The sequence below is a fragment of the Eptesicus fuscus genome, chromosome 4 (genome assembly GCF_027574615.1).
Source record: "Eptesicus fuscus isolate TK198812 chromosome 4, DD_ASM_mEF_20220401, whole genome shotgun sequence".
Classification (NCBI taxonomy): domain Eukaryota; kingdom Metazoa; phylum Chordata; class Mammalia; order Chiroptera; family Vespertilionidae; genus Eptesicus; species Eptesicus fuscus.
Window position 1 is genome coordinate 88,134,457 of NC_072476.1, and position 27,012 is coordinate 88,161,468.

The 27,012-nt window shown below is 41.7% G+C and overlaps 1 protein-coding gene across 1 annotated transcript in view; it reads left to right on the forward strand.

The window, feature by feature from the left end:
• The window catches only part of ADCY2 (adenylate cyclase 2), a 279,910-nt gene that overhangs the window by 222,288 nt on the left and 30,610 nt on the right, over positions 1–27,012 (forward strand). Inside the window, exons 16-18 of the mRNA XM_008161799.2 lie at positions 11,919–12,056; positions 16,315–16,434; positions 21,880–22,049. Coding sequence (XP_008160021.2) covers positions 11,919–12,056; positions 16,315–16,434; positions 21,880–22,049 — 428 coding nt within the window. The remainder of the gene's footprint in view (positions 1–11,918; positions 12,057–16,314; positions 16,435–21,879; positions 22,050–27,012) is intronic.

Sequence of the window (27,012 nt, forward strand, 5' to 3'; positions counted from 1 at the left end):
CTTAAAGACAGCTTGGTCTTTCTAAACTTGAATCAATAGGATCCGTGAATGAGTCTCCCCCCAGTGGCCAGCTGGAATCCTTGATCCAGAGGTAATCCTGGTAAAATTCAAAAAGGAATTCTTCTCATTCCAATAAGAGATTTCTTTTACTATTTATGTGATTCTCTAAGGATTTTTTTTAACTGTAAACACCAAACATATTAATGCACAGCCAATCTAAGAAGGCTTTCTGTATGCTTTCTATTCTACCCTCCAGATTCAAGCAAAATCTATGCATAGCACAAATACTCCTTGGTGATCTTGGAGAATACATTGCTACATCCTAACTGCCCATTCCCTGGCCTCTTGAAAACCTACCAAATTGTATGAGGTTTGATTATGCTTTGCACTTAATTATGGATTAAATACTGAGTTTATAAAAAAATACTTAATAACCCAGACTCACCTTCTAGTAACTTATGTTAACTTTCTGAAAACGTAAATGCCAAAGGCAGTATTCATACTAATATTGATATTAAATTCTCTTTGTGAAGAATTAAAGTAAAATACTTTCATATAAAGGAGGTTGGTAAAAGGTGAGCCTGGCTAATATTTTTCCACCAAGAGCTTTACCTTTGTTTCCCTCTGTTATACAAAACATACATGGCAAGTAAATAAAATCGATTGGTCATTATATGGCTGGGTTTGATTTAAAAAAAAAAAGGTGGAGAAACATCAAAATGGGCAAAAAATAAGAGTGCTAATGAAATGCAACTTTTTCCTGTTGATTAAAAAATCACACAGGTGTTCATTCAGTGACACATTCTGATAAAATCTTTCAGGAAATTTGTTAGTGTCAGTATTGCAGTGAGAAGCCCAGACTCACCCCCCACGCTTACCCCTGCCCAAGGGGCTAAGGCAGCCATGCTCTCCCTGCCCTGCCCCCTGTGGCCCACTTCTCAGTTCTTGCCCATGTGGGTGCCCTCTACACTTGCTTGCCTTTCTAGAAAACTTTTCAGAAACGGCCCCGGCCCTTGTGAGGTGTCCTTTTTTGAGCTGCATGAGACTTAGGGTCTGTGCCACGTAATTTGGCACTTGATTACATGGCAGCTCATTTGACCCCCTTTTTGTGAGTGTGACTGTTTCCTCCCCTGATAGGTAACAGGTTCCTTACGACAAGAATTGTTTCCTACACCTGCTTCCTCTCTCCCAGTGAACCCAGCAGAATGCTGACCACGGAACTGTGTTTAATAGCAGGTGCTAAGTCACTGCTGCTGGACTCCCATCATTTCTATCTTCCTTCCCCACCCCCACCCCCACCCCCACCCCCGCTTTGCCTCCCAGCAGGCTCGGTGTAGCACCCCCGCCCTTGTCTCACCAACGCCATCATTCCCAGGGGGCCCTTAGAGCCCATGTTAATCCCTCTTTCTTGAGACATCCTTACAAGGAGCAGGTTCTGTGTATACAAGAACGTGTGAACAAGAGAGCAGTGGTGACAGTGGCCCCATCTTGCGGCCTTGGAACTCCTTCTTACATGCGCCATGATTCCTTGACTCCAACATGCTTCCAGCTGACTCCTCAGTGGGAAATAATCCTCTAACCTTCCTAACCCAGCTCTGTGGAGCCCACCGCCAGCCTTCCCAGTGCCTGCTGGCTGGGCTTCCTCTTTGGTATTCTTATTTGTATTATTTTAGATGGAACGATCCTCAGTGAGTTTGCGTCAGCCCTGTTTTGTTCATTGTCGTACTTTAGGCACTTGAACCACAAGATAAATATTTAATATCAGTTAGCTTGAAGGAATGTTGGGTTGCACCCAAATGCAACCTCCTGGCACCACTGCTTAGAAAACGTCCCACCGTGTCCTCACACACCCTCAGTTCTTCCTTGCTGGCAGCTCTGAATTCAGCTCACCATCGCTGCATCCCTGTTCCCAGTTCTGGCAAGCTGCTGGCCAGGGATATCCTGGCCCACCACCCTGGAGTCCTCTCATGTCATATCTCACTGGGCGCCTCGGCATCAGTGCCTCCAGAGGCACTTAGCTTCCAGTGGCAGAGGCTGGTTGGCATTTCAGAGTTGTAAGCTCGAGAGCTGAAACAGAACCCAGGAATCTGGGGTGCCATGGGCTTCAGGGAGTTTCCTATTCTGATCATCCAGAAGTTTCCCCCCATGGAAAATAATGCAGAAGGATCTGTGAGCAGATCTCTTGAGGATGGAAATGGAGACTGGAGCAGGCTCATAAGTGTGATAATTATAAGACCTGCAAAGGTTTCCTACCCTTGGTTAAGATTCTTTGGAAGCAATATACACTGCTTATGGCAGGCAAGATCCCCATTAATAGTTCTGTATGTGACCTTGCAGTTCACTAGTAGCAAATATTACATTATATTAAAAATGAAGACTGAATCTGCTGGGCATTATATATATTCTGGCTCATTTGTCCTCACAAAAGTCCTTGGAAGAAATACACATTCTACAGTTAATGAGATAGAAGCTTGCAGTTGCTACAAACTTGCCCTGCAATGTACAACAAGTAGGTATTGGAGCCAGAATATGAATCCAGCCTGAGTATTCTTAAAAATTAATTGGAGACAGGTTCCAGAGGGCCAGTCTGTGTGTGGAGTCGCCAACAGACAAGTGCCCAGCACTAGACAGCGATGTCTATGTTCATGGTCACTGGCCAGCACATAGGGTGCCTTGTGTTGCTGCTGAGCACCCATTGATAAAAATCCTATAAAATAAAAACCTAATATGCTAAATGTCCGTTCATCCATTCGTCCATTCAACCAATCAAAGTGTAATATTGATTGCTACGGCCGCTCAACCACTCGCTATGACATGCACTGACCACCAGGGGGCAGACAGTCAACTGACGTGCACTGACCACTAGGGAGCAGGCGCTCTGACTGGTAGGTGAGCTTGCTGCTGGGGTCCAGCCGATCAATCGGGACTGAGCGAGTCAGGCGGAACATGCCCTGGAGCCCTCCCGCATCCCTCCCCAGACCTGATTGTGCACCAGTGGGGTCCCTCAGCCTGGCCTGTGCCCTTTCACAATCCGGGACCCCTGGGTGGATGTTGAAGAGCCGGTTTCGGTCTGATCCCACAAGCCAGGCCTAGGGACCCCTTGTGGGGTCTCCTCAGTGGGGTCTTCCAGCTGACTTCCAGATTATTTCCCACTGAGGAGTCAGCTGGAAGTCAGGCCTAGGGACCCCTTGTTCCACACAAATTCGTGCACCTGATCTCTAGTTACATTCGTAAGTCAAGATAACCTCACATGGAACCTCATTTGTATTCTCCTCCTCTAGTCTAATTTCCTAAAATACATTTTTCAGCTGTTGTTCCATTTGATTTAAAACTGGATTCTGGGGAAAGTGTAACTCTATCTAAAAAGACATTTGGTAAAATGGAAATAAAATGTTAACTTATAAATATATGTAGACTCTAAAATATGCTAGTAAGAAAGTACCCTTAATATTAATACTTTGCAAAATGCTTTCACATATATGAGCCCTTCAAAGGGTTTTCATATATATTATTTAATAAAACAATCCATTTTATCTAAGAAACTGAGACATAGAATAAGAGATTCAAGTTCACATTTCCATTACAATCAGCAATAAAAAAAACTGTTATAGTAGTAATAAAATGTGTACATTTTCTGCCAGGTTTAACTTTCTAAACTACCTGAAGTGGGCATACATCTCAGTAACAAATAGAGCTCAGTGATTGAAATGAAAAATACTACCAAACACACACACACACACACACACACACACACACACGGAAACAACACCAAAGCACCTTTTAGAACAAGTACACCAGATACACCAAATGAAAATGTTAGAAAATGTCAGAAGACCTTTTTCTCTCGACGTGGTCGTCTTGTGCTTTGTACAGCGGAGATAATACGATGCCAGCCTCCAACCTTGTTGCAGGCAGAGATGAAAGCACAAGTACGAGGTCTCCTGGGGAAGAAAAGTCGGTCACACACCGGCTGGGAGAAAAGCTTTCTGCCCCACAGGAGCGTTTTTTCTTGAAGTCTATTTTCTCTAATGTCAGTATAACTACCAGCTTTCTCTTGGTTCATATTTTCCAAGAGAAAGTGTCCCTGTTTCCATCTTTTGTTTTTTTTCAGCTTATCCTTGTCCTTATGCAGGTTTTAGTTGTGCATGTGATAAGCAACATGCAGCTTTATGTTATTGCCTCAGACCCAAAATCCCCCTTTTTTACCTGACGAGTGTCATACACTTCAGTGTATTGTAATTACTGCTACGTATTCATTTTGCTTTTTTTTATCCATCATGTATCTTCTTTGTTTCTACTTCTTTTTTTCTCCTTTCCTGCCTTCTCTTGAACAAATTGAATTTACTTATTCTCCTATATTCCCTCTAGCAACTTGGAAATTATAAATTCTATTTTTTTATTTTATTTTATTTTATTTTGGTGATTAACTTAAAACATGTAACTTTGCCCATGACTCACAGAGTCTATCCATCTTCTTGTTGAAGAATACAGGGACTAAGCTCTAAATCTCTAAATCTAATCCTTCTTTTCCATCTTTCATCTTCTTGAAATTAAAAACTCAATAGAAGCATAACCAATGGACACAGACAGTAGGAGGGTGAGGGCATGTGCTGGGGGGTAGAAGTGGCCAGGCAGAGGTCAATGGGGGGGAAAGGTGACATATGTTAATACTTTAAACAATAGAGAAATTATATTTTTTAAAAACCTCAATAGTTATAATAAAGGTGTGATAGGAGCTGAAAAAATAATCCATAAAATAACACAGAAAGACAAAGAGTGCTGTTTAAATTTTTCTAAATTTAAACTGGTTTTATTTTTCGTTGTTTTTTATTCCTGTTGTTTACCGATTTCTCACCATTCTCCATGAATATCGTTCCTTCCTCCAGGACTTGGGGTCCATATTCTCAAAGGATTATTCATTTTGTAATCCTTTCAGAGAGAGCCTGTGTATGAAATATCCACTCACCTTTTGTATTGGAGAATCGTCTGGTTTTGATAGTTTTTATAACATTTTGAAAACATGAATCTGTATTTTCCTGGACGATATTATGCTCAGGAGAAAGCTACAGTCTAGTGGCTGTTCCTTGGTAGATAATATGTCTTTTCTTCCTGGTTGTTTTTTTAGAAATTATTATTTGCTGTCATGGGCAATAGATTTCTTTTGTTGAAGTGTAGGTATATTTTATTTTTCCTGTTTGCGACTCAGTGTGTCACCTCGACCACAGAACTCATGTTCTGTCCAGGCCCACAAAATGTTTGCCCATATCTCCTTGTATTTTGCCTCTTTCCCAGTCTTTCTGTTCTGTTTTTCTCAAACATTCATTACATGTTGAAACTTTTTATTGTAGCTTCTGTGCATCAGTGTCTTTTTTATATTTTTCATCTCTTCATTTTTCTGTGCGGTTTTATGTGTAATTCCTCACAGCCATCTTATCCTCTTTAGAATAACTCTCTTGAGTTTTTAATGTCAGTATCCACAATTTAATCTCGAGAGTCTATAAAGCTCATTTCTTTAAAAAAATCTATTATTTTCTCTTAAATGCTCATTTATTAAAGACTCTAACTCATCTTTATTCCTTCAATCTTATTTTATAGGCTATTTCAGATTGATATAATATCTACAGATCTTCTTGTGCTAATTCTACTAGTACAATCTGGTACGTCTATTGAGTATTTCTTGTGAGGTCCATTGTCTTAGGTAGTTTGTAATTTTTTTTTATTGTGAGGTCATGTTCAGTGGGAATGGCTTCCCCACAACTGGGACGTGCCCTGCATGCAGTAATGTAAAGTATCTATACTAATAAAAGGGTAATATGCTAATTAGACTGGGAGACCTTCTGGGAGACCTTCCGGACAAAGCCATGGTGGCGGGGCCGAAGCAGAGGCAGTTAGGGGTGATCAGGCCGGCAGGGTAGGGCAGTTGGAGGCGAGCAGGCCAATGGGGGGGGGCACAGTTGGGGGAAAGCAGGGGGGAGCAGTTGGGGGCAATCAGGCCGGCAGGGGGGCCAGGTGAGGGCAATCGGGCCTAAACTGGCAGTCATATATCCCCCGAGGGGTCCCAGATTAGAGAGGGTGCAGGCCGGAATGAGGGACAACACCCCCCCCCCGGCCCTGTGCATAAATTTCGTGCACCAGGCCACTTATTTTTAATAAAATAAAAAAATTATTATTTAAAAAGAATAAATAAATTTAATTGGTTCAACTATATAGCCTATATAATAGAAGGCTAATATGCAAATCAACTGAATGGTGGAACAACCGATTGCTATGATGCACACTGACCATCAGGGGGCAGACACTCAATGCAAGAGCTGCTGGTCAGTATGCTCCCATAGGGGAAGCACCAAGCAACGCTCAGCCAGAAGCTGGGCTCACAGCTGGCAAACCGCTCGGGGGTCCCGGACTACAAGAGGACACAGGCTGGGCTGAGGAACACCCCACGCCCCCCACCTCCTCCATGCACAAATGTGCACCAGGCCTCTAGTCATTTATAAGCAGTGTTCTTTCTTCTGCCACAGCCCCAAAGACTTCTTCTGGTTTTTGAACTGATTAACAACCCCTCAACTTGAAATTCTCATTATGAAGCAGATCACAAAATTTCAAACCCAACACCTCCATTTAGAGTTGGAATGTATCATTAAAGTTTATTAGTGCTTCCCTCAACCAATTCATGGAGTTCTTCTAGACTTGTTTACATGGAGGGAACAGCCTTTTGAGGCTTCTGGTTTTATTCAGGGGTCTTGGTTCCAGCTGCCCACCATTTGCAAACCCAAGGCAGCATCTTCTTCCCTGTGTTCGGTCCCAGGACACTGTTTCTCCAGTACTGAGCTGCTCCTTTGTTTCTGGCCCCTGGGAGTTTCCTTCAGGGTTCATCATTAAGACAATGAATGTATTGAGTAATCATCCATTGCGTTTCTACTAGCTGCCGAACACTGTGCTGCCTGTGGGAGTACAAAGACCCGGGTAATGTGGTCACTGTTCTCAAGCAGCTCTTCCTGTGGCCAGAGATAAGCATTTCAGCAAAGACAATGCGGTGTGGACAGGCTGTGAGTGCCCCGAAGTGGGTGAGGAATATAGCTCACTCAGGAAGTACAAAAGAAACAGGTTGATTTTATAAAATATGATTGATTGAAATAAAGCATTCTTTCTGAAGGAAATTCAAGTACAAGTAAGTAATCAAAGCACACATGGCAGTCTCTGTGACATTAAATGTTACAAATAATGTTTGCTGCCATTCAAAAATACAATCCTTGGCCAACTAAATGCCAAAGAAGGTGTTCCTCTAGGCAAATACACAAAAGCACATGTTTATATGATAAACTTCACCATATTTGTCAGGCAAGATTTTAAGATAAGTTTTGTGCTTCTAATAATGCAAGCTTGTTACTCGGCCACTATAACATAGTTATAATTTTTCTGAATGTTGTTCTGAATTAATATAAGCATCTAGTTATTTCCAGATACTTCATTTTATTTTTTTTAAATGGACACTAATGAAACTATAAAAGCTTTTATAATTACTGCATTAAACTATATGGTATTTTAGAGTGAGAGACTACCAATTGTTTCCAGTGCAAAACATTAAAAAACAAAATACAAGAAGAAAGGAAGAGAAACATTTTTGGTGGGAATATTTTTTTAACCCAAATACAGTGCATGAGCATTTTATTGTATTTTTCTGTGGGGAATATTTTGCCTTTACTGAATGAAGAACATTGACATTCACCCTATACCCTTCCTAGCAAACCACAATGCTCATTTTCCCCAGCACCATCTCTATGATAGGGTTTACATATAAATTTATATTCTTTTTCCTTTACATTTCCCACTATGTGTAATACTAATACCATATTTGTCAGTGGGTGTGGCATTGACAGCCAAGAGCATTGCTAGAAGGCCCACTGTGAGCACACTGTAAATAAGAGGCAAACACAGGATACAGTGAGACCCACTGATGATCAGGAGAGGGAGGAAACAGAGTTGGGTAAAATTATGTCAGTAATTAAGCCAAAGATCAACTAGAGCGACTAACCTGGGCTCATTTCTATAAGTAGCATCTTCTGAATAAATGCTGAAATGTTCTTTGAGATATTATTATTTATTAGGGGCCCAGTGCATGAATTTGTGCACCTTTAAAGGAACTGTGGGCCGCGAAGCTGCAGTGGGCACAGGGCTGGGTCTTGGCCCATCCTCTGTGCCTCCGCCCGGCCCCTCCCACTGCGGCCCCTGATCCCCTCTCTGCCAGCAGCCCTGCTCCTGCTGCTGCCACTCCCACTCACTAACAGTGCCAGCCCCACTCGCACCCGCTGACAGTGCAGAGCGATTGGGGTTGGCTCCAGCAGCGAGTGCGAGTGGGGCCAGTGCCATCAGTGGATGCGAGTGGTGGCTACTGCCCCGATTGCCCTTCAGGAGCCAGGGGAGGTGGAAAAGCCCTCAGGGGCGATCTGGGCAGGCAGCGTTGCTCGCACCTGCTGATGGCACAGAGTGATCAGGACCAGTGCTGGGTGCCGGCAGCGGGTGCAAGCAGTGGCTCCAGCACTGGCTGCAGGTGCAAGGGGGGCCGGCGCCAGCAGTGGGTATGAGCAGCGGCTCTGACGCTGGCACCAGGTGAGAGCGGGGCCATTGCCAGCAGCAGGTGCATGAGGCGGCTGCCGCTCCGATCACCCCTCAGGAGCAGGGGGAGGTGGAGAAGCCCTGTGGGGCAATCGGGGCCGGCAACCACCGCTCACACCTGCTGATGGCGCTGAGTGATTGGGACTGGCTCCGGGCACCGGCAGCAGGTGCAAATGGCAGCTTCGGCGCTGGCTGCAGGTGCGAACGGGGCCAGCGCTGGCAGTGGGTGCAAGCACCAGGCAGGACCTAGGCGCGCAGGAGCAAAGAATTTTCAATAAACACCAGAGGCTCGCCCCGATGACAGCAACCGGCGCCCCGCCTTAGTCTGGCGCTCCTGCTCACCTGCTCCACCATTCTGTCACGTCCAATGCCCGCCATGTTCCACGCGTACGCCCCCTGGTGGTCAGCACACATCATAGCAACCAGTTGTTCAGTTCTGGTTGTTCTGCCATTCGATCTATTTGCATATTAGCCTTTTATTATATAGGATGCTTCATTAGGATGATATAAATTTTGATAAACTTATTTTTGTATCCAGGACTTTATTTGAATACTTAACCCAAAACAGAATAAACTGAAGTAAAGTATCATGTCAAGATCCAATTGTAATTTTTATTCAGGACTTCAAATCGAATCAATGTTCCCATTTTTCCTTAGTCAGATCTTTTCTATTTTAAGATCTTGGTCTTTTTTTCTCCTCTTTTCTTCATTGTTGGTTCCTTCTGCTTCCATAATCTTTATCTCCCTCCTCTTCTTCCCCAAATGTCCCTATAGTTCAGGGTACTCATCTCTTATCTTCTGTTTCTTTGTCCTTGCCACCAGCAATGCTTACCAGTCTTTATATTTCAGTTCTATTCACTCTGCCTGAACTCGGTCACAGGAGTGAAAAGACTGGGGTGGCTGCCTGCCTCCCTGATCTTGAGAGCAATATTTCTCTTAAGTTTAAAAATGCTTGCATGGGGGTACTTGGAGGCATACATGAAGACTGAACAGGAAACTAAATGGAACCTACTACATCCTAAATTCGTTATCCTGAACCCAGTGCATGCCAAACCCATGGTCTTTAGTGAGGTGCCCCAAGTGTTTTCTTTGTAGGGGTAAACAGGAGCATGAAAGTGTTCCCAAACACCCTGCCACATATTCAGTAGGCACACATGGACGCTGATTTGTAATTCTGCCCAGCATGTTGCAGGAGCAGAAACAATTTCACGTGTGTCTGCCCACATCTGTTTCAGTAAGCAACTAATCTCTACTCAGAGTATAACATATTCCTATTAGATAGCTTATTTGGCAAGATCACCATCATGTATAATTCTAAAATTTCAAACAAAGTAATTTTTTAATTTCAAAAATAAGTCTGTGCAATAACTAGATAATATTTTACCTAAGTATGATATGGAACCTGAGCTGGCTTTAAATTTCTCCTAGAGTAATAAAATTTTGCATTTCTGCCCTTAAACATATTTATTATCAAATTTATTGATAACTTCTGTGTATAGACCCAAAGTCATTGATTTTAACGATTCTCTCTTAAAAACACTAATTCTAGTTGATTGAGATGCAAATTCATATTAATTTACCAAAATCAAACCCAATGCCATCATCTTCTAATAGATGACTATGACATTTTATTGAATCTCTGCTTTTTACACTTTATTATAGCTTCTCCTCCAGAATGTAAATCTGATTAGGGTCTGTGGTATTAATATTATTAAAAGTAGCATGTATTAAATGATAATGACATAAGTAAGCATCCTCAGGTGGGTGTCCTCCAGCTCTGTGACCCTCCAGGATACTGCATGTTCAGAGCATTAAAGGGCATCTTATTGGATGACATGTTTAATGCCACCACCAAATCCTGCTCTTTAGAAGCCTGAGGTACAAATCTGGCTCCTCCCCTGTTGCTGGTGGGAAAATGCCCTCCAGAGCCCCATTGTGTGTGCCTCCTGCCACCAGCCAGAGATTCAGCTGCCGGCAACCCCTGGAGTCCAGGGCAGCTCATGCTTCCAGACAGGCTCTAGGGGAAATCAGAGACGGACCTGGGAGAATTAGAGAGGAAAATTAACATGCAGACAGTCTCACAACGATGAGGATGTGATGCTGGGCCACTGGACTTGTTCTTTAAGCTCACCTATCTGTCACTTTTTATTAGAGAATCTCATTTAATTGTTACATTGGTATTTAACATATTGCATTCCTTACGTTTTTAAGAAATATATACACTGAGTGGTCATATTATTATGATCTCTAAACACATAATAATCTGGCTACTCAGAATATATATATATTCATGCACCGAGCCTATATATATATATATCTATATATATATATATATTAGAGGCCTGAATTCATGCACGAATTCATGCACCAGGCCTCTAATATATATATATATATATATATATATATATATATATATATATATATATATATAAAGGCCCGGTGCATGAATTCGTGCATGGGTGGGGTCCGGCCAGCCTGGCCAGGGGGAGGGGACATAGGCGGTTGGCCGGCCTGCCTGCTGGTCGAACTCCTGGTCAAGAGGACAATTTGCATATTAGCCTTTTATTATATAGGATATATAATAAATAATATATGTATATATATGTATAATACACACACACACACACACACACACACACACACACACACACTGAGTGGCCAGATTATTATGCATTCAGAGATCATAATCTGGCCACTCAGTGTTTGTATAGAGGGAGAGGCAGAGTCGGGGGGGGGGGGGGAATAAAGCAGAAAGAAGATGTGAAAGAGGTAGAGAAATAAAAGTGCTGTTTATTATAGCTGTCAAGGAGTATTCTCTGAGTTTTATGGAGGTCACACCAGTTTTACCATTGTATTAACTTAGTAGTATTTGACAGTTGTATTCCTATGATTAGCTACATGTTGGTCTGTTTTCTACATAAATTGGCTGATTTTATGACAACTGCTTCATCATAGCTGTGATCTGAGACCCAACACATCCCACAGAATGGTTTAATTAACTGACATATTTGTTTCTTCACCAGATTTTTTTTAAATATAATTTTAGGTCTATTTTAAAAGACAGATAGTTGCAACTTTCATTTATTATAAAAATTTAATTAATCTGTTCTTACTTTGTAACAGTGATGCCAACATAATGTAACAAGGTGTGTGATCTGGTCTGAGCCCCCAGCAGAGGACAGAGCCCACTTGTTTACTCTTGGAAGAATATTGGGGCATCCTGTGGTTTTAAATATCATTAACAAACTTGAGATAATACATAAAATAACAATGCTTTTTCTTTATTTCTTTCTCTCTCTTCCTAGCAATGCAGCAAAAAGGCATCTGCCTCTCTCCTGTGGCTTTTGAAGTCATCTGGCATCATCGCGAACCGCCCCTGGCCGCGGATCTCCCTCACAATCATCACCACGGCCATCATTTTAACCATGGCTGTGTTCAACATGGTGAGTCACGGAAGGCTCCTACCAGGCAGGGCCCACTAGCTAGAGGTCTCACTAATTCTAATAGACACATGGTGTTCACTCTACAAGGGGTGATTGCCACAATCCCCTTATCATTCGGCATTCTTATCCCCCAAGAGTGTGCTCATTCACCTGGGCAGGCACAGAGCCAATGAAACACACTTCCTGAGGTTTGACCTTCTCCGTTGGCTGCACATACAAGTTATGAGAACAAGACATTTAACACGCTATCACACACCTAGAAAAGTGCCTTCCATGTGAGGGGTGGCTACTTAATAGTTACTGAATGAAAGAATGAGTGAATGAACAGGTAAGCACACAACCCTTCTAGAAACCAATGATTTATTTTGGTAAAATCCAGTTTGACCTCATAAAATCAGGATGTATCACCTAATTTTTTGATGACAGAAACTATGTGGGAAACAAATCAGTTTTAGAAGCTACCTGTATTTCACAAAGGATAATTAGTAATGAGTGACAGGCAGTTCGGTCACTGTCTAAATGTTTGATGAGCTGAGCATTTGGGAGATTGGTTTCCCAGTAACTGTGATCCCTTTGGAGAGAAGAGATACATCTTCAGTACCAGAAATATGTCTTCCAGGGCCACTTTTTTCCTCACAAAGAAAGGAATTTACTAGTATTGCCAAGTGAGATAGAGAAGTCTGTAGAAGACATGCTAACACTATGATGGATGATGTGTGAGCGAGGAAGGTAATAAGGTTTTGGTCCACATACTGAGCTCCCTTCTGTGGCAGCCCAGGCTGTGGGGCGAGGAATAAACAAGAGTACTTTTTCTCTGCCCAGTGGAGAGGGAGAAGAAGTCAGAACCACTCAAGCAGGTGCTGTCCCCATCAATGCAGGAGAAACAGCGTTTTCCTTGATACCCGGGACCCTGAAATGAGTGGTGGTTCTCCGTCTGAGCTCCTCATATATTTATTTCAAAGAGTCATCATAGAACACTATGAACGCAGACATATGGTACAGAAAGGAACTAATTTTTTCTTACTGGAGAATAACTATGGAGCTTTACTGATCACAGAAGGGGAAGAATTTGTTCATGAGAGTGCTGGCTTTCATCACAGCTGCAGATTTATAGAGAATGTTGTCCGCGCCTTCTTGAATTATGACTACATGAGGCAGACGCAGGGTCCTGTGTCCCCAGCCATGCTGTAAGGTGATGTGACCACTCTGGGTCAAGTTCCTCACCCAGTGGTGCTGACGTACATTCAGACACTGGCCAATCAGAACTGAGCATCAGTGAGGTGACATGCAAAGGAAGTGGGCTCCCAAGTCACTCACTCATATCAGGGGACATGTCACCTACATTTTAACAGCACTTAGGGGGTCAATAGGAATGGTGTCTCAGAGAGGCTGGCTTTTAAGATCTCAACACGCAGTGATATAAATGACAAAACACCCAGGTCAGTTGTATTGAAAATGAATTGTGAGGTGTTAACAGGACATTTTAAACACCTGATACTCACCTATGTAACACCAAACACCCCAATAAAAAGTGGAGGAAACAGTTATCCAGATTTTTATCAAATACAGAGTTTCATCAAACTGCCAGTGACCTGCGTGTTTTGTTCCATTTTAGTTCCAGCTGGCTTAACCTGTATGAGAAGCTCAAATCCTCTGCCATTTTTTCTGACATTTTGACAGTGTCATCCTGTGACTTCCCACGTCATTTTTGCAATCTCTTCTGAGAAACTTCCCAGAGAATGCAATCAATAACAGCTTTATGAACCATGTAGCCCAGGATTAGCCTTAGCAACTGGTAGTCTAGCCAGACTTCTAATTCCAACCAAATGACAAGCAAAGCACAATGATGTCATCAGGCATAAAACAATATTACATTGCATGTTCATAATTTAATATTGCTTGGAAAACATAATTCTGAGATGTTTTAAATTTTCTGAAAAATGTAAAATTTGGAAGTGAAGGTAAAAATATGTAGTGTTCATAGGCCCTTTATTAAGACATCTTGTCCAGGATGAAGATATTATTTTCCCAATGATGACAAAGTTTGATGAATGTTAAAATTGGTCTAGGGAGGAGTTCCTCAAATAATTATGATTATTAGAAATTCATTCTGTGGAGAAAGTTGTAGCAGTTTAACCTGAAAGGGAGAGAAACATGGGATTAATAACAATTGAGGATTTGCCTGGCTATATAGAGGATGACATAAGTTTGTTATTTTAAAGTGACTAAGAAGATAGACTGGGGAAATTGACTCACAATTGTAGTGTGATGTCATATAAATATTTATCTCTTTTCTGCATCCAGCGCGGCTAGAGAGCAGTCCAGTTCCTGAGTAGGGGCGGCTGGGGATTGAGAAAATGAAAGAAAGAGACAGACACAGAGATAGAAGGAAAAAGCTGGGGCTGGGTAGGACAGCTGTCCTCTGATGGAGAGACAGTGACCCAGAGCCAATACAGCGTATTTATTTTATACAGCAAAATACCAGGAAGTTTTACTAAAGCCCAAGACAAAGGAGATTATGTGCATTCTTGTGGCTTCTTTGTAATAGTCACTTCTGGGTGGGCCCTGATAATCATGTTTGTTTCTGGAGCTTGGCTGGATTTAGATAATGAAACCCACCCCCTGGCATCTGAGCTGAAGGTCAGGCTGACAACACACCTGCCTCTGGCAAGGTATGTTTCCAGGGCATGGCTCTGCCAGGCACTGCTGGATTCAGACAACAATCAGCTCAGGAGCCTTTCCTAGGCACTCTCTACAATGTCATATAGACACAATGAAGAGTTTCTTGATTTGGGGGTAGTTAATAAATACTAGAGAGAGTGTGTGCAAAAGGGGCTTAATGGAGCATTGTTAGGTATAGTGATTGAAGTTCTCTATTGAACTTCTCTAATGGCTTTCAAATTTATTTTTTTAACATATTTCTTTTTCTTGATTTCAGAGAGGAAGGGAGAAGGAAAGAGAGATAGAAACATCAATGATGAGAGAGAATCATTGATCGGCTGCCTCCTGCATGCCCCCTACTAGTGATCAAGCCCACAACCCAGGCATGTGCCCTTGGCCGGAATCGAATCTAGGACCCTTCAGTCCGCAGGCTGACGCTTTATCTACTGAGCCAAGCCAGCTAGGGCTGGTTTTCAAATTTAAATCATCATGTTTATTGTAGAGCCTCCTTGCAAGACTAAGTTTTCACAGGATGTACTTCTACCCATTGTAGAGCAAGAATTTATTTTCTTCTCCATAGAGTGATATAATCAAGATATTTTTGTTAATAATTTTAAGATCCCAGGTGCTTGAGACTAGTAACCTACAAGCTAAACTATCTCCTTCTATTTTTTATTTTTTCATTCTTTGGTATTTAAATAAATTTTATTTGGGATCTGTAAGATATAAATCTGTAACATTTTGGAGCCCAATGTTTACCTTTGCTGTTCAAACATTTTTTCTGATAGAAGTTTTCCCAAAGAATTAGCACATTTATAGTTCAACCATGGGTTGTGACATTTTTGACAAATTCTTTAGTAGTAAATAAAGAAATCTCCAACATTTGAATTTTCAAATAAGCATTTTGATTTTACCAAATTATATAATGGGTAGAAACACTGTATCTAGTATCATTTTCTCAGAATTACCTTTTTAAAAAAAGAAAATAGGATCCTTTTTCCAACAGTGCTCAGACTATGCATCCTTAGAATTTTAATCCCCTGTAACCCTGAGCTGCCAAGCATTCACAAGTAATAGATAAGATGTTGATACCAGTTATTGCATTTTGCTCATAAAATTAACTTTTTTTCTTAAATCAAAAACTCATAAACTCCATTGACTCATTTAATGTTTGAAGCAAGACTGCAAACACATTCCAAAGGCTTGCGTTTCAGGACAGAGAGTTGGGAGTCTGTATGCGTGATGATGTCAACCTCAAACATAATTCTAACCAAGCCATTTTTTTTTTAACCAAGCCATTTTTAATATAATATTTAACAGAGGTGCTTGTGTGTTCTTTAACATCAATCCTGCAGTTCTATAGTTCACTATTAAGTGCATAGCACAACAATAAATAGTCACTTACTTATTCAGTAGGAATTCTCACAGTTTGAAAAGCAGATGGAGCTACTGGCATCTGAAGCATACCAGGGGACTGGGTTGCCCACATAGTGCTGCCGACTGCAGATGACACACAGGCACCAATAAACCGCACCACCTACTAACCCTTCCATCTCCTTTGCACTAATTCATTGAAAAACAAACATTTTCTTTGCAGTTTTTCCTGAGTGACCCAGAGGAAACAATCCCTCCAACTACCAATACATCAAACACAAGTCTTTCTGCCTCAAATAACCAGGCAGCAATTCTGCGTGCGCAAAGCTTGTTTTTTCTTCCGGTAAGAGCATTTTCCTCGTTATTATGGCTTTTCTTGTTTTCCACCTATGTGATGATATGGCCTCCACTTTCTCACCTGTCCTGGACTTCAATTCTTTGGTGTCAGTACCTGAGTAGGTCCTGACCGCTTAAGAACCACCAGCCTTTCTTTCTTTCTTTCTTTCTTTCTTTCTTTCTTTCTTTCTTTCTTTCTTTCTTTCTTTCTTTCCTTTCTTTCTTTCTTTCTTTTCTTTCTTTTCTTTCTTTCTTTCTTTCTTCCTTCCTTCCTTCCTTCCTTCCTTCCTTCCTTTCTTTTTTTTTTTTGAAATAAAGCTTTATTGATTTCAGAGAGGAAGGGAGAGGGAGAGAGGGATAGAAACATCAATGATGAGAGAGAGCCATTGATCAGCTGCCTCCTGCATGCCCCACACTAGGGATTGAGCCCACAACCCTGGCATGTGCCCTTGACCAGAATCAAACCCGGGACCCTTCAGTCCGCAGGCTGACACTCTATCCACTGAGCCAAACTAAGCTAGGGCCCACCAGCCTTTCTTAAGAGAAGTCCTGGCTGGCTGGCACTGCCAGGCACAAATGCAAAGTCACAATGTCATTCTGATGCTCTCACAGGTGACTCTTGCCTTTATTCTCTAAACTGGTGCATTTTATGGCATGGATCCCAGCATCTGGCATTCGATTACATGTCACTGAATTCCTGGGTTCCTTGCTCATAGATTTTGCGAATTGTTCCAGTGAATTCGTGTTGGCTCCCTGTTGCTGTGATCACAGGACCACATCTCCTCTCTCTGCCTCTCCTCGTGCTGCAAATACCGTCCAGTGATTATATCCTCAGATAATCCTTACAAACTGACTCATTTTAACCAATGTCCAAAAAGGCTTAGATTGGAATTTTAAAACTGACTAACACATCAGTGTTTTAAGTAAAAAGAGGTAAATCAGTTATTTACTGCTTAATAAGTCTTACCCATGAATTGTTTGTGCAAAAATAAAAAAATCTTTTGACACTCTCCTTTTCATTTTATGAGTGATCATCTAAAAGTAGTATAAATTATTAACATTTACTTTCTGTGCTGAGGGTGCTAAATGAACTAGTTTGGAGACTGAAATTGGTCATTTAATATGTGCACTTTTAAAATGCCCTGCCAAGTTTTAAAACTCCACTAGCAGTGGCAATAAAGGTGATTTCCTTGCCTCATTCTGCTTTTGCTGATTTGTTCTGTTGACATTTGGCTTGGATACTTTTTGCCATTTCAGTTTCTGGGAAGCTCACTGCTCTGCGTACAGAGAGTAGGGAGGGGTGTCTGGTGTTCTTTTGAGGCCAGGGCTGTTTCTGAGGCAAGGTGACCAGGGTTCCTAGGAATGTCCCTGTGGGCTCGGGAAGAGAGGATAGCATAAGTTTGTCCCTTATCCAAAGGGTCCTAGCCTTCGTTTTAGGCATTAAACCCCCATGAGGATTAGACACCATCTTCTCTATATTAGTTATGTGACTGGTGAGAGATGGGTCTCATGATGATTTATTGGCTGTGACCTAACTGTGCATCCTTGAATGGGTGGCATTAGCACACATGGTCCATAGGACAGTGGAGGGAGAGTGACTCCAAGCCGTCCTCATGTGACATTCATAGGGCACTTTAAGTTTCACATTTTAAAGTTGCATTTTCATAGGAAAGAAAAGCATAGCTAGCAAAGCACTTTTTTAAATCTCTCCATCCAATATTTTTGGGTAGAATGACTCACCATGCTTGGCACCACTAACAGCAATTGGGTGATCATTCTGAATTTCATTTAGGTAAGTCTGTATGATATCTTATTTTCAAAAGAAGAAAATCATTAGAAACCCAAGATGGGGAAAGGTAATATTTACTCAACCTTAATAGATCCTGAAAAAATACACAATAGGCTCTTTAAAATCTAGGCCCCACTTAGTCAAAGGTCACTATGTTCCAACAGCAAGTCCTCAGGAAGAGGTTTATGGTGAGCTTCGCCCAGGAAGCCCTGCATGCTCACGAGCTGTCGGTATAGACACTGCTTTATTAACTCGCAAGTTTAGTGGTTCCAGGGGAACCAGTAAACAACCCATCTTCCCCCTTAAAAGATTTTTAGAAATATTAGGAAAGCCATTTTGTAGACGTTCACAAAGTATACCTTATTCCTCTCAAACCTCATCTTCCGTGATACCTGAGTCTGACAAGAGATGGGGAGAGTCCCCTTCATGCTGTGGGTGGTACAAAGTGATATAACCTCTTAGTGGTAATTTAATAGTTCTTGAAAAGCACAATACAGATGTACTTTTTATTCTGCAATACTAATTCTGCAAATTAATTTTAAAGATGCACAGACTTAGCTACAAAGCATTCATTCAATTGTTTATGTAACATCAACAATAAATAAGAAAGTAAAAGAGCCCTAGCTGGTTTGGCTCAGTGGATAGAGCGTCGGCCTATAGACTGAAGGGTCCTGGGTTCAATTGCGGTCAAGGGCACATGCCTGGGTTGCGGGCTTAATTCCCAGTAGGAGGAGTGCAGGAGGCAGCCAATCAATGATTCTCTCTCATCATTGATATTTCTATCTCTCTCTCTCTCTCTCCCCCTTCCTCTCTGAAATCAATAAAAATATATTTTTTTAAAAAAAGAAAGCAACCTGAAAGATAAAATAAATGTATTTGAATAAATTGTTATTTAGTTACATCTGGCCATTACAAAAGATGTAGAAAAATATTTAATGACACAGAAATATATATTTATGATGCTATTAATTGAAAAGTATCATTTAAAAACAACCAAAACAGTATAATCCCAATTTTATAAAATAATCGTACCAATAATAAGTAGGAAAAAAAAGGCTGGAAAGTTATAGACAAAATAATTAATAGGCTCAAGTTGGATGTTGGGGATAAATGGAGACCCTTATTTTTATATGTGTGCTTTGTATGTTTCCTAATTTTTAACCTCAGATGTGTAATTGCTGTAGCATAAAAAAAAAAGCTAGTTTTAAAATACCGAACAAAATCAGTCATAAAGGATCTTTGCCATGTAGGCACTCTGTGCTTTACCAGGCATTTATAGCATTTTATTGGAAAAATATCCTGTGAGGTAGATATTATTGGAATTTCCATTTTCTAGGTGAGGAAACAGGCCAAAGGAGTCTTAAGTAGGGGGCCAAGATGCCAGTGGCTGTTCCCTAGGTATTAAAATGCAAGTTAATTTCATTGATTAACTATATTAAAAGTGCTAATAACTATATTTACTTAGTTAACTTAATACCAACTAATATTTTTATTTACTTTATGAAATAATCAAAAAGTCATAGACACAGACAACAGTGTGGTGGTTACCAGAGGGAAGAGAGGTGTGGGGGGGGGGGGGTAGTAAAGGGAAAAGGGGTCAAATATTAACTAGTATTAATAAATTATATTATTCGGTAATGAAAATATTAGTAATTGCTAATTTAAATATTAACAAATAACAATACAACTATTACCTAATAGTAATATTAACTGTACCCAGACTCTATAAAAATAAAGTTACGAGGATAGACCCTAGCAGCAGTCCGCTCACGAGCTGCAGCCGGAACGCCTGGCCACCCGGCGCCTCCCTGGCCAGCGGCCTGATGCAGCAGTGACGGCTGATCTTCGGGCCTCCCACCGGGCCTCCCAGAGCCATTCCCCCTCATTAGCACACCCTTCTGTGGCTAGGTTCAGGGTCCCAACTTACCTGTCATTACCTCCCAGCATACCTTGTGCATGGCCTTCAAGAGTTCTAGAAAGGTGTTTTAATTGAAAATGGACCCAGAGCCTTCTTTCCATTTACATATGTATTTTTGTAGCCATCTCTAAAATGTGAAAGCTTTTTAAAAGCCTAAGAATGAATTTTAAAATATGAAACCATAGGCAGGTTTGCATAGGTATTTGCTGGCTCATATTTCAAATTAGGGGTGCTCCAGAAAACCTTTACAATCCTATCTGCACCCCAAAAAAATACCCATGCACACATTGATACATGTGTTCATATAAGTGGCTCCTTATTCAGCTTGTCATTCCATTAGGCTAACCTGGGTGATCACTTTCATTCTAATAATGGTTTTCCACCTGATTTTAGCAGCCGAATCCTTTTGAAAACCAAACCTTACAGAGAGCCCCAGTTTATCATCCTAACAGCAGAATCAGTACAGAGAAGGAAACATGGGATGACCATGACCCCTGCAGCTCATTTTCAACTTTCCTTTCTTCCCCAAGAACAGGACTGATGAGCATTGAGTATCAGTAGCCTCCAGACAACTGACTATGGATGACCTTGGCTGGGGAAATAAATGCAAGAGCTAGAATGACAACAATAAGCAGATTATACATGGCTCTGTTCACATAATGAAACTAGGATGGAGTAGCTTACAAAGTGGGCTGTTTTATACAGACAGGGTTTATCAGACATCAATCAGATCTGTGTGTTATTAAAGTTATTCACTTTTTTAGTGCTGTTCCTGTTCCAAGAATGCTGATATACTAGCAAAACTCCTTGTTCGTAAAAAACACCATATTAGCAAAAAATTAAAAAAGGCTTTGTGAGAATGACAACTGTTTCCAGGGCTCTGGGCTCCAAGCTTTACTTGTTCTTCTCAGTGACCTACAAGGAGGACACGATTACCCCCATTTCACAGATGACGACACTGTGACACAGGCAGGCGAGGTCACTGACCTCACGTGAGTCAGCTGATGCGTGAGGCAGGATGGAATCCAGGGGTGTCCTGACTCAGCGATGTCCACTGTGCTCAGTAGTGAGAACAGTGCTAACAGGCTGGCCTGTGCTGCTTCCAATGGACTAAATGGATGGCAGGTGCCCCCTTCTCCCTCCCACTTGGTTCTTCCCATTTTTTCCAGTGCCTGTCCACTTCCGGGATATTCATGGCTCACCCTGGTCAAAGATTTGAGTTTTAAAAATCCTTTCTGTTTTAAATAGTCCTTCTGACAAACAATGTCTCTTTTAATAAAATCTCCACACTTTCTTATCCTTTTAACAGAACTACCAGTAACGACTTATATCCACTTAAAGAATTAAAGAATTGAAAGGCCAATGAAGAGTCTACATATTTAAAGTCTACATTTTTTAAAAGATCTGTGTGTTGTTTTTTTCACTTTCAAGAAAATGACATTGGCTTATAATTATATGTCTTCAGTATAGATTTTTAAAGAATTATGTCTCTTTGGCAATATGCCTGATTTTTTTTTTTTAACATGCTAAGCTGGGTCAGCAAGCCATGTGATGAGTAATCCTTTTCCAAATCAAATGTGTGCAGGCATTGGCCACTGTATCAAAGGGGAGAAAAAGGCATTTGCTTTCCCATGAAGTTTGTAAGTTGACCAGTGAGCTTGGTGGTGGTCCCCAATCTTAATCCTTATTTCAGCATTTCTCAAAAGAGATCCTAAGTGTTGATTCAACGCATTTTCCTGTCCCAGTACTTTATATACAGCTGCATTCTGGGGCTGATATCCTGCTCGGTTTTCCTGCGGGTGAACTATGAGTTAAAGATGTTGATCATGCTGGCAGCGTTGGTGGGCTACAACATCCTCTTCCTCCACACTCACGCCCACGTCCTGGACGACTACAGCCAGGTCTTATTTGAGAGGTAACCTGCTTCCTCCTTTTTCTCCTTACTTTAGTGTGGGGTGTCGATAATGTGAGTGTGTTGAGTAAATGCAAATTAACAATAACATTGGAATTGGAATTACATTGTGTGAGAGTTTCTTTGAAGCAATGGTTCAGAAGGGTGATGTGTGGTTTATACATTACACAGAATATGTATTATCATAAAAGGAAGGTATGAAGTGGTTTAGAGATGTTTTGTTATCATCTGTACTATATTACTATATTGATAAGAATCATCTAGGGTTTCTCACCCTCAGCATTATTGATATTTTTCTGAATAATATCAATAATGTTCCATTGGTGTGACTGAATAATTTCTGTTGAGGGTGCTGTCCTGTGCATTGTGGGATATTTAGCAGCATCCCTGGCCTCTACCCACTAGACACCAGACACAATCCCCTCCCCCAAAGCCATGAAAACCAAAAATGCCTCCAGACATATGTAACCTGCAAGGCAAAATGCCCCCCCCACCCCAGTCCAGAACAACTGAATCAACACACATAAAAATACTGGAAACTAAGTAAATACATTTACAGTGCTGCATTTCTTATGGGAACATTCCTAAAATACCCTGGTATGGAGGGAGTACTCCTATCACTGTGTCAATTTTCTGTTCTATGAAGAAACTGACTTTCAAGAAAAGATATGACTGTTTACTTTCCCGGCCTTAGGACTGGATGCTGAGAGAATGGTCCTCTCACAGACACTCAGTCGGGTTTATACGAGGTTTCCTGTGACCAAATTACTTCCATAAGCTTATAATGAATATTTATTCCCTGCTTGAAAAACAATGTTTTAATCATTATGATATCCTCCCTCTCGTATTTTAATAGCAAGACAATGTTTCATAGCAAGTGTTCGGTTTATTTCTGGGCCCACCAGACTTCACGTTTCTTCTATGAGCAGGCTGCATAATCCTCCATAATATTCCTATGTTCCTTTTCATATAAAGTAAATGCCTTAAGTATTTGCATGGATTTGTTGCTCCAGGAAGATGGTATATGCTGACAGTGCATGGCCACGTACGTCTTCGGAGGCCCAGAGCCAGGGATACTTTGTGAACCTTTCGTACTGATAAGAATGCTTTCAAAAACACAACTGCAAAGCATTCTCTTCACCTAATTTAATTTTCATCATCCCCCACACCATGAAATCCAAATAATCTGTAATCAAGCTCAGGGTAGTGAAGTTGCAAAAAATGTATAATTGTATTAAGGAAATTTTATGATTCCTTAGCCAAGACGAGAATGAAATCAGAAGTTAATTTTCCAATAAATTCTCAAAAGCGCCCAGCAAACATGCTTTAATATTTCTGTACTGTATCCAGAAAGCCGGTATCGAATCTCTAAGTAAATGCGGCATTACTGATTTTTATGTGCAGCTGACGACGCTACTAAATTCCCTTTATTAAATTTAAAGCTCCTGAATGCGCGACACAGCCGAGGCAGAGGAAGAAATTAGATTAGCAAGTTTCTGATGGGAGAGATTTCCGCGTGGGGTCTGAGAGAGACACCACGGCAGCTGTGGAGCGGGGCTCGAGCTAAAGGAGAGGAGCTTTTACCCTCCGAGCCCTTTGGTTTAGTTCAAGCTCCTTTGTGTGTGCTCTCTTGGTTCTGTCTTTCTAGTAGCCTTAGGACGAGGGAGGGCTGGCAGGAGAAGCCCAGGGGCCTGCCTTCTCTTCCAACAGTAAGCCCGCCTCCTCCCTTGGAGGGATGCACCTGTCTCCCTGTTCCTAATCTTGACCTCAGGGTTCTGCCACTTCCAGACCCGATTCCTGAAGGATTCACTGCCACAGCACTCCCAGAGCATTCCGCTGCCGAAAGATAAATATTGCTGACATAACATCCAATTTTCTCTAATGCCAGCTTAAAGTTGAGAAATTCCTAAGAGGGGAAGTTTGGAATTCCCTCCTGGTCTCTCAGCCTCTGTGTGTGTTTGATACAACCCTTCGATTCATGCCGGAGCCCAATCCACCCATTCCAATGTTTTCTTTCTCTGCTGAGATTCCAGAGATTCCCCATCAAAAGACGGATACAGTTTCCTCGTCCTTTGGTTTGTTGATGCTGACACAACGCTTTCAGATGGAAACTAGGACTAGGATCCTGACATGGATTGGTGCCTTGAGAGTGGACATCCCCAAGTCCCAAGCCACAGGTGTCCTTCAAGGAGGCAGCTGGCTGAAGGAGTGCCAGGCGGCACCTCCTTTAGTGACCGATGGAGTGTGTGTCATTGAAGTCACATGCTTGGTCCTTTTCCTCTTCTGACCTGATTCTGGTCACCGCATCGCTGCCCCCGACGCACGCTTTTCATTCCTGGTGTCCTGGGCTTCTTTCTGGGACATGTGCTTGCCAGTGTGGAAGTCAGTGTCCTTGCTGCCCACCTCGGCCTCTGGGCTGGCCCCTCATTGGCATTGAATGTTCCCAGTAGGCTTACTGAGACCTTGGGCTTTCACCCCTGGGTGTGCCTGAGGACTGAGCCACACTCCCATCCCGGGAGGGTAGAGAGTATCCCCCGTGGACAAATCTGTTGCCTCTGATGTCTGCCCATCCCTTTTCTATGGTACATACACTGAAAATTTTAATAGAAACTCTTGATTCAAGGAAAGAGCAGGTCTGAACCAAGTACCACTGTGGTGGCCACAGTGCCTGAAAGTGTGCCTGGCATCTTGTAAATGGGTGTTCAGTGAGTATCTACTGAATGAATGAATAAAAACAGGCTGTGCTCCTGAATATACTGGCTCTAAGGACACGTTCACCTCACCTGCTTCCCCGAAGGAAGAGGCTCCTTGGAGATGTGTCCTTCCAGGATCAGCATCCGGTTTGTTTATACCTTAAATGTCAAGAGAAAATATGGGAGGGCATCTCTGTTTATAAGGCAGTGCCCAGCCATGGTCTCAATACACAGTTTGGATAGTGTTGCTGTCCTGTATGTGAGTTCACCATGACCCAGGTTTGAGAGGGCTTTTTCAAACCAAATTTGATATTGATAATGGACAAGCCAACAATGCAGTTTTTGCCAGCAGGGCTAGCAAAGAAAACAGAAGTATGCACTACAAAGTATGCAAGTATGCAACTCCAAATCAATGAATAATTCAGAAAGTGACATCAAACATATTCTTACAGATTCATGAATGTGGAAAGTCAACTTTTCAGGAGGAAAAAAAAGAAGTCTACTTTGAGAGAATATGACATTAAAAATTCGAAATCTTGCCATTCACAACAACATGAATAGACCTAGAGTGTATTATGCTAAGGGAAATAAGCCAGAAAGAGAAAGACAAATACCATATGATTTCAGTTATATGTGGAATCTAAAAAATATAAAACAAATGAACAAGCAAAACCAAACAGAAACAGACCCACAGATAAAGATAACAGGCTGATAATCGCCAAAGGGAAGACAGGGGAGGGGGGGGGGGGGGGGGGGAAGAGGAGGGAAGTAAAAAAGAAAAATAAATAAGCCAAAAAAATGCAAAGTATGAAATGAACATGACAAAAATAGTTTCAACTTTAATGTAGTAGTTTAATTGAATTTAACAGTTTTAACTCATTTTGTCTTAATGACTTGACAGCAAAATAGTAATTGCAGATTCTTTTTTTTTCTTTGTAAAGGAATACAAATCTCTAAAATATGTTTTAACAGTTTTGATGTATATTTCAGTTATTGATGATAAGTCATATAAAAATTTGAAAACTAAATCTAGAATGAAGGCCAGCAGCGTCTCAGTACTTACCATTACCTGCCATTCTGTGATTCTGCTAAGTTACCTCGCGTGATGGAAGCTCAGAAGTTTCTGGTATTTAGAAGGGCCAGAACAAGATGTTTCTTAATTCTTTGGCATTTACAACACTCCTCCATCTTGTCTGTGAGGACAAGATATTTCGCTGTATCGATCGATAAGGATTCTGGTTCCTGTCCATGACACTGGCTCCCTCAGTCCTCCGCCAGGGCCTTCGAGGACACTGAGTGCTCTTCTTGGTGATGGATGGTGATGACCATTGATACTGCTGGAAGCTGTTTTTGTGTCAGAGACGCTTCCCATGACAAATGCTTCTTACAGCGTCTGCAAGACAGTGTCCGATTTTTCTTGGAAGCTTTTTCCTTGCAGAACTGAAAAATCTCAGCGGATAGATGTTACCATTTCATATCGACCCAGAAATGTGCTGTTAATTTCAAAGAGGTGTCAGGTACGGAGAACAGAGGGGATGACCAGGGGCCTGGTAGACTAACCAGCTCTGTTTAAGCACTTAACCCTCATAAAATAGGTACTTTGTGGATAGCGTATAAATAAAGTATATAAATCAGCAGCAGCCATACTGGTGCCCGGCATCATTCAGAGGCTCTGGATTGTTGCTGGTAGAAATGTCTACATAATTTTAACGTCCAGATCAGCAACAGCTTGGTATCAAGGGTAGTGATGCAGGTGCTCAAGCAGACATGTACCACCACTGCGAGCTGTGAGTTAGGCACCTTCGATGTGGAATTGCTCTTCTTTCCCTGTGTCTCATGGAAAACCCAGCAGCTAGAATTCAAGATATTGTGACATATTTTGACAATGCTCCGACTTGGTGTCAACTGGTGATGAGCCCACTGAGAGTCTGGAGGAAGAACTGCAGAATTAACCACTCAGGAGACAGGCCGGGGAGCAGGGCAGACTCCCTCTGCGGTAGACAGTCTGGGCGTATTCCAGAACACCTGAAATTTCCTTGAAGTCTTCTCTTTTAAATTAAAACTGTATTTCACATTTGCATTCAAACCCATAATGTGTCCAAGTTAATGTTGAAATAATATTATTTTCAAATTTCCTGTCTCAGTTTCTCTTCCCCTTTCGAGTTCCCCCACCCCGTGCCATCTCCAGAAAGCAAGGAACGCACACATCTCTTTGTGACTGGCAGTGGGGCTGGAGATAGGTAATCTGAGATGCCTAATTTAACAAAAAAGCA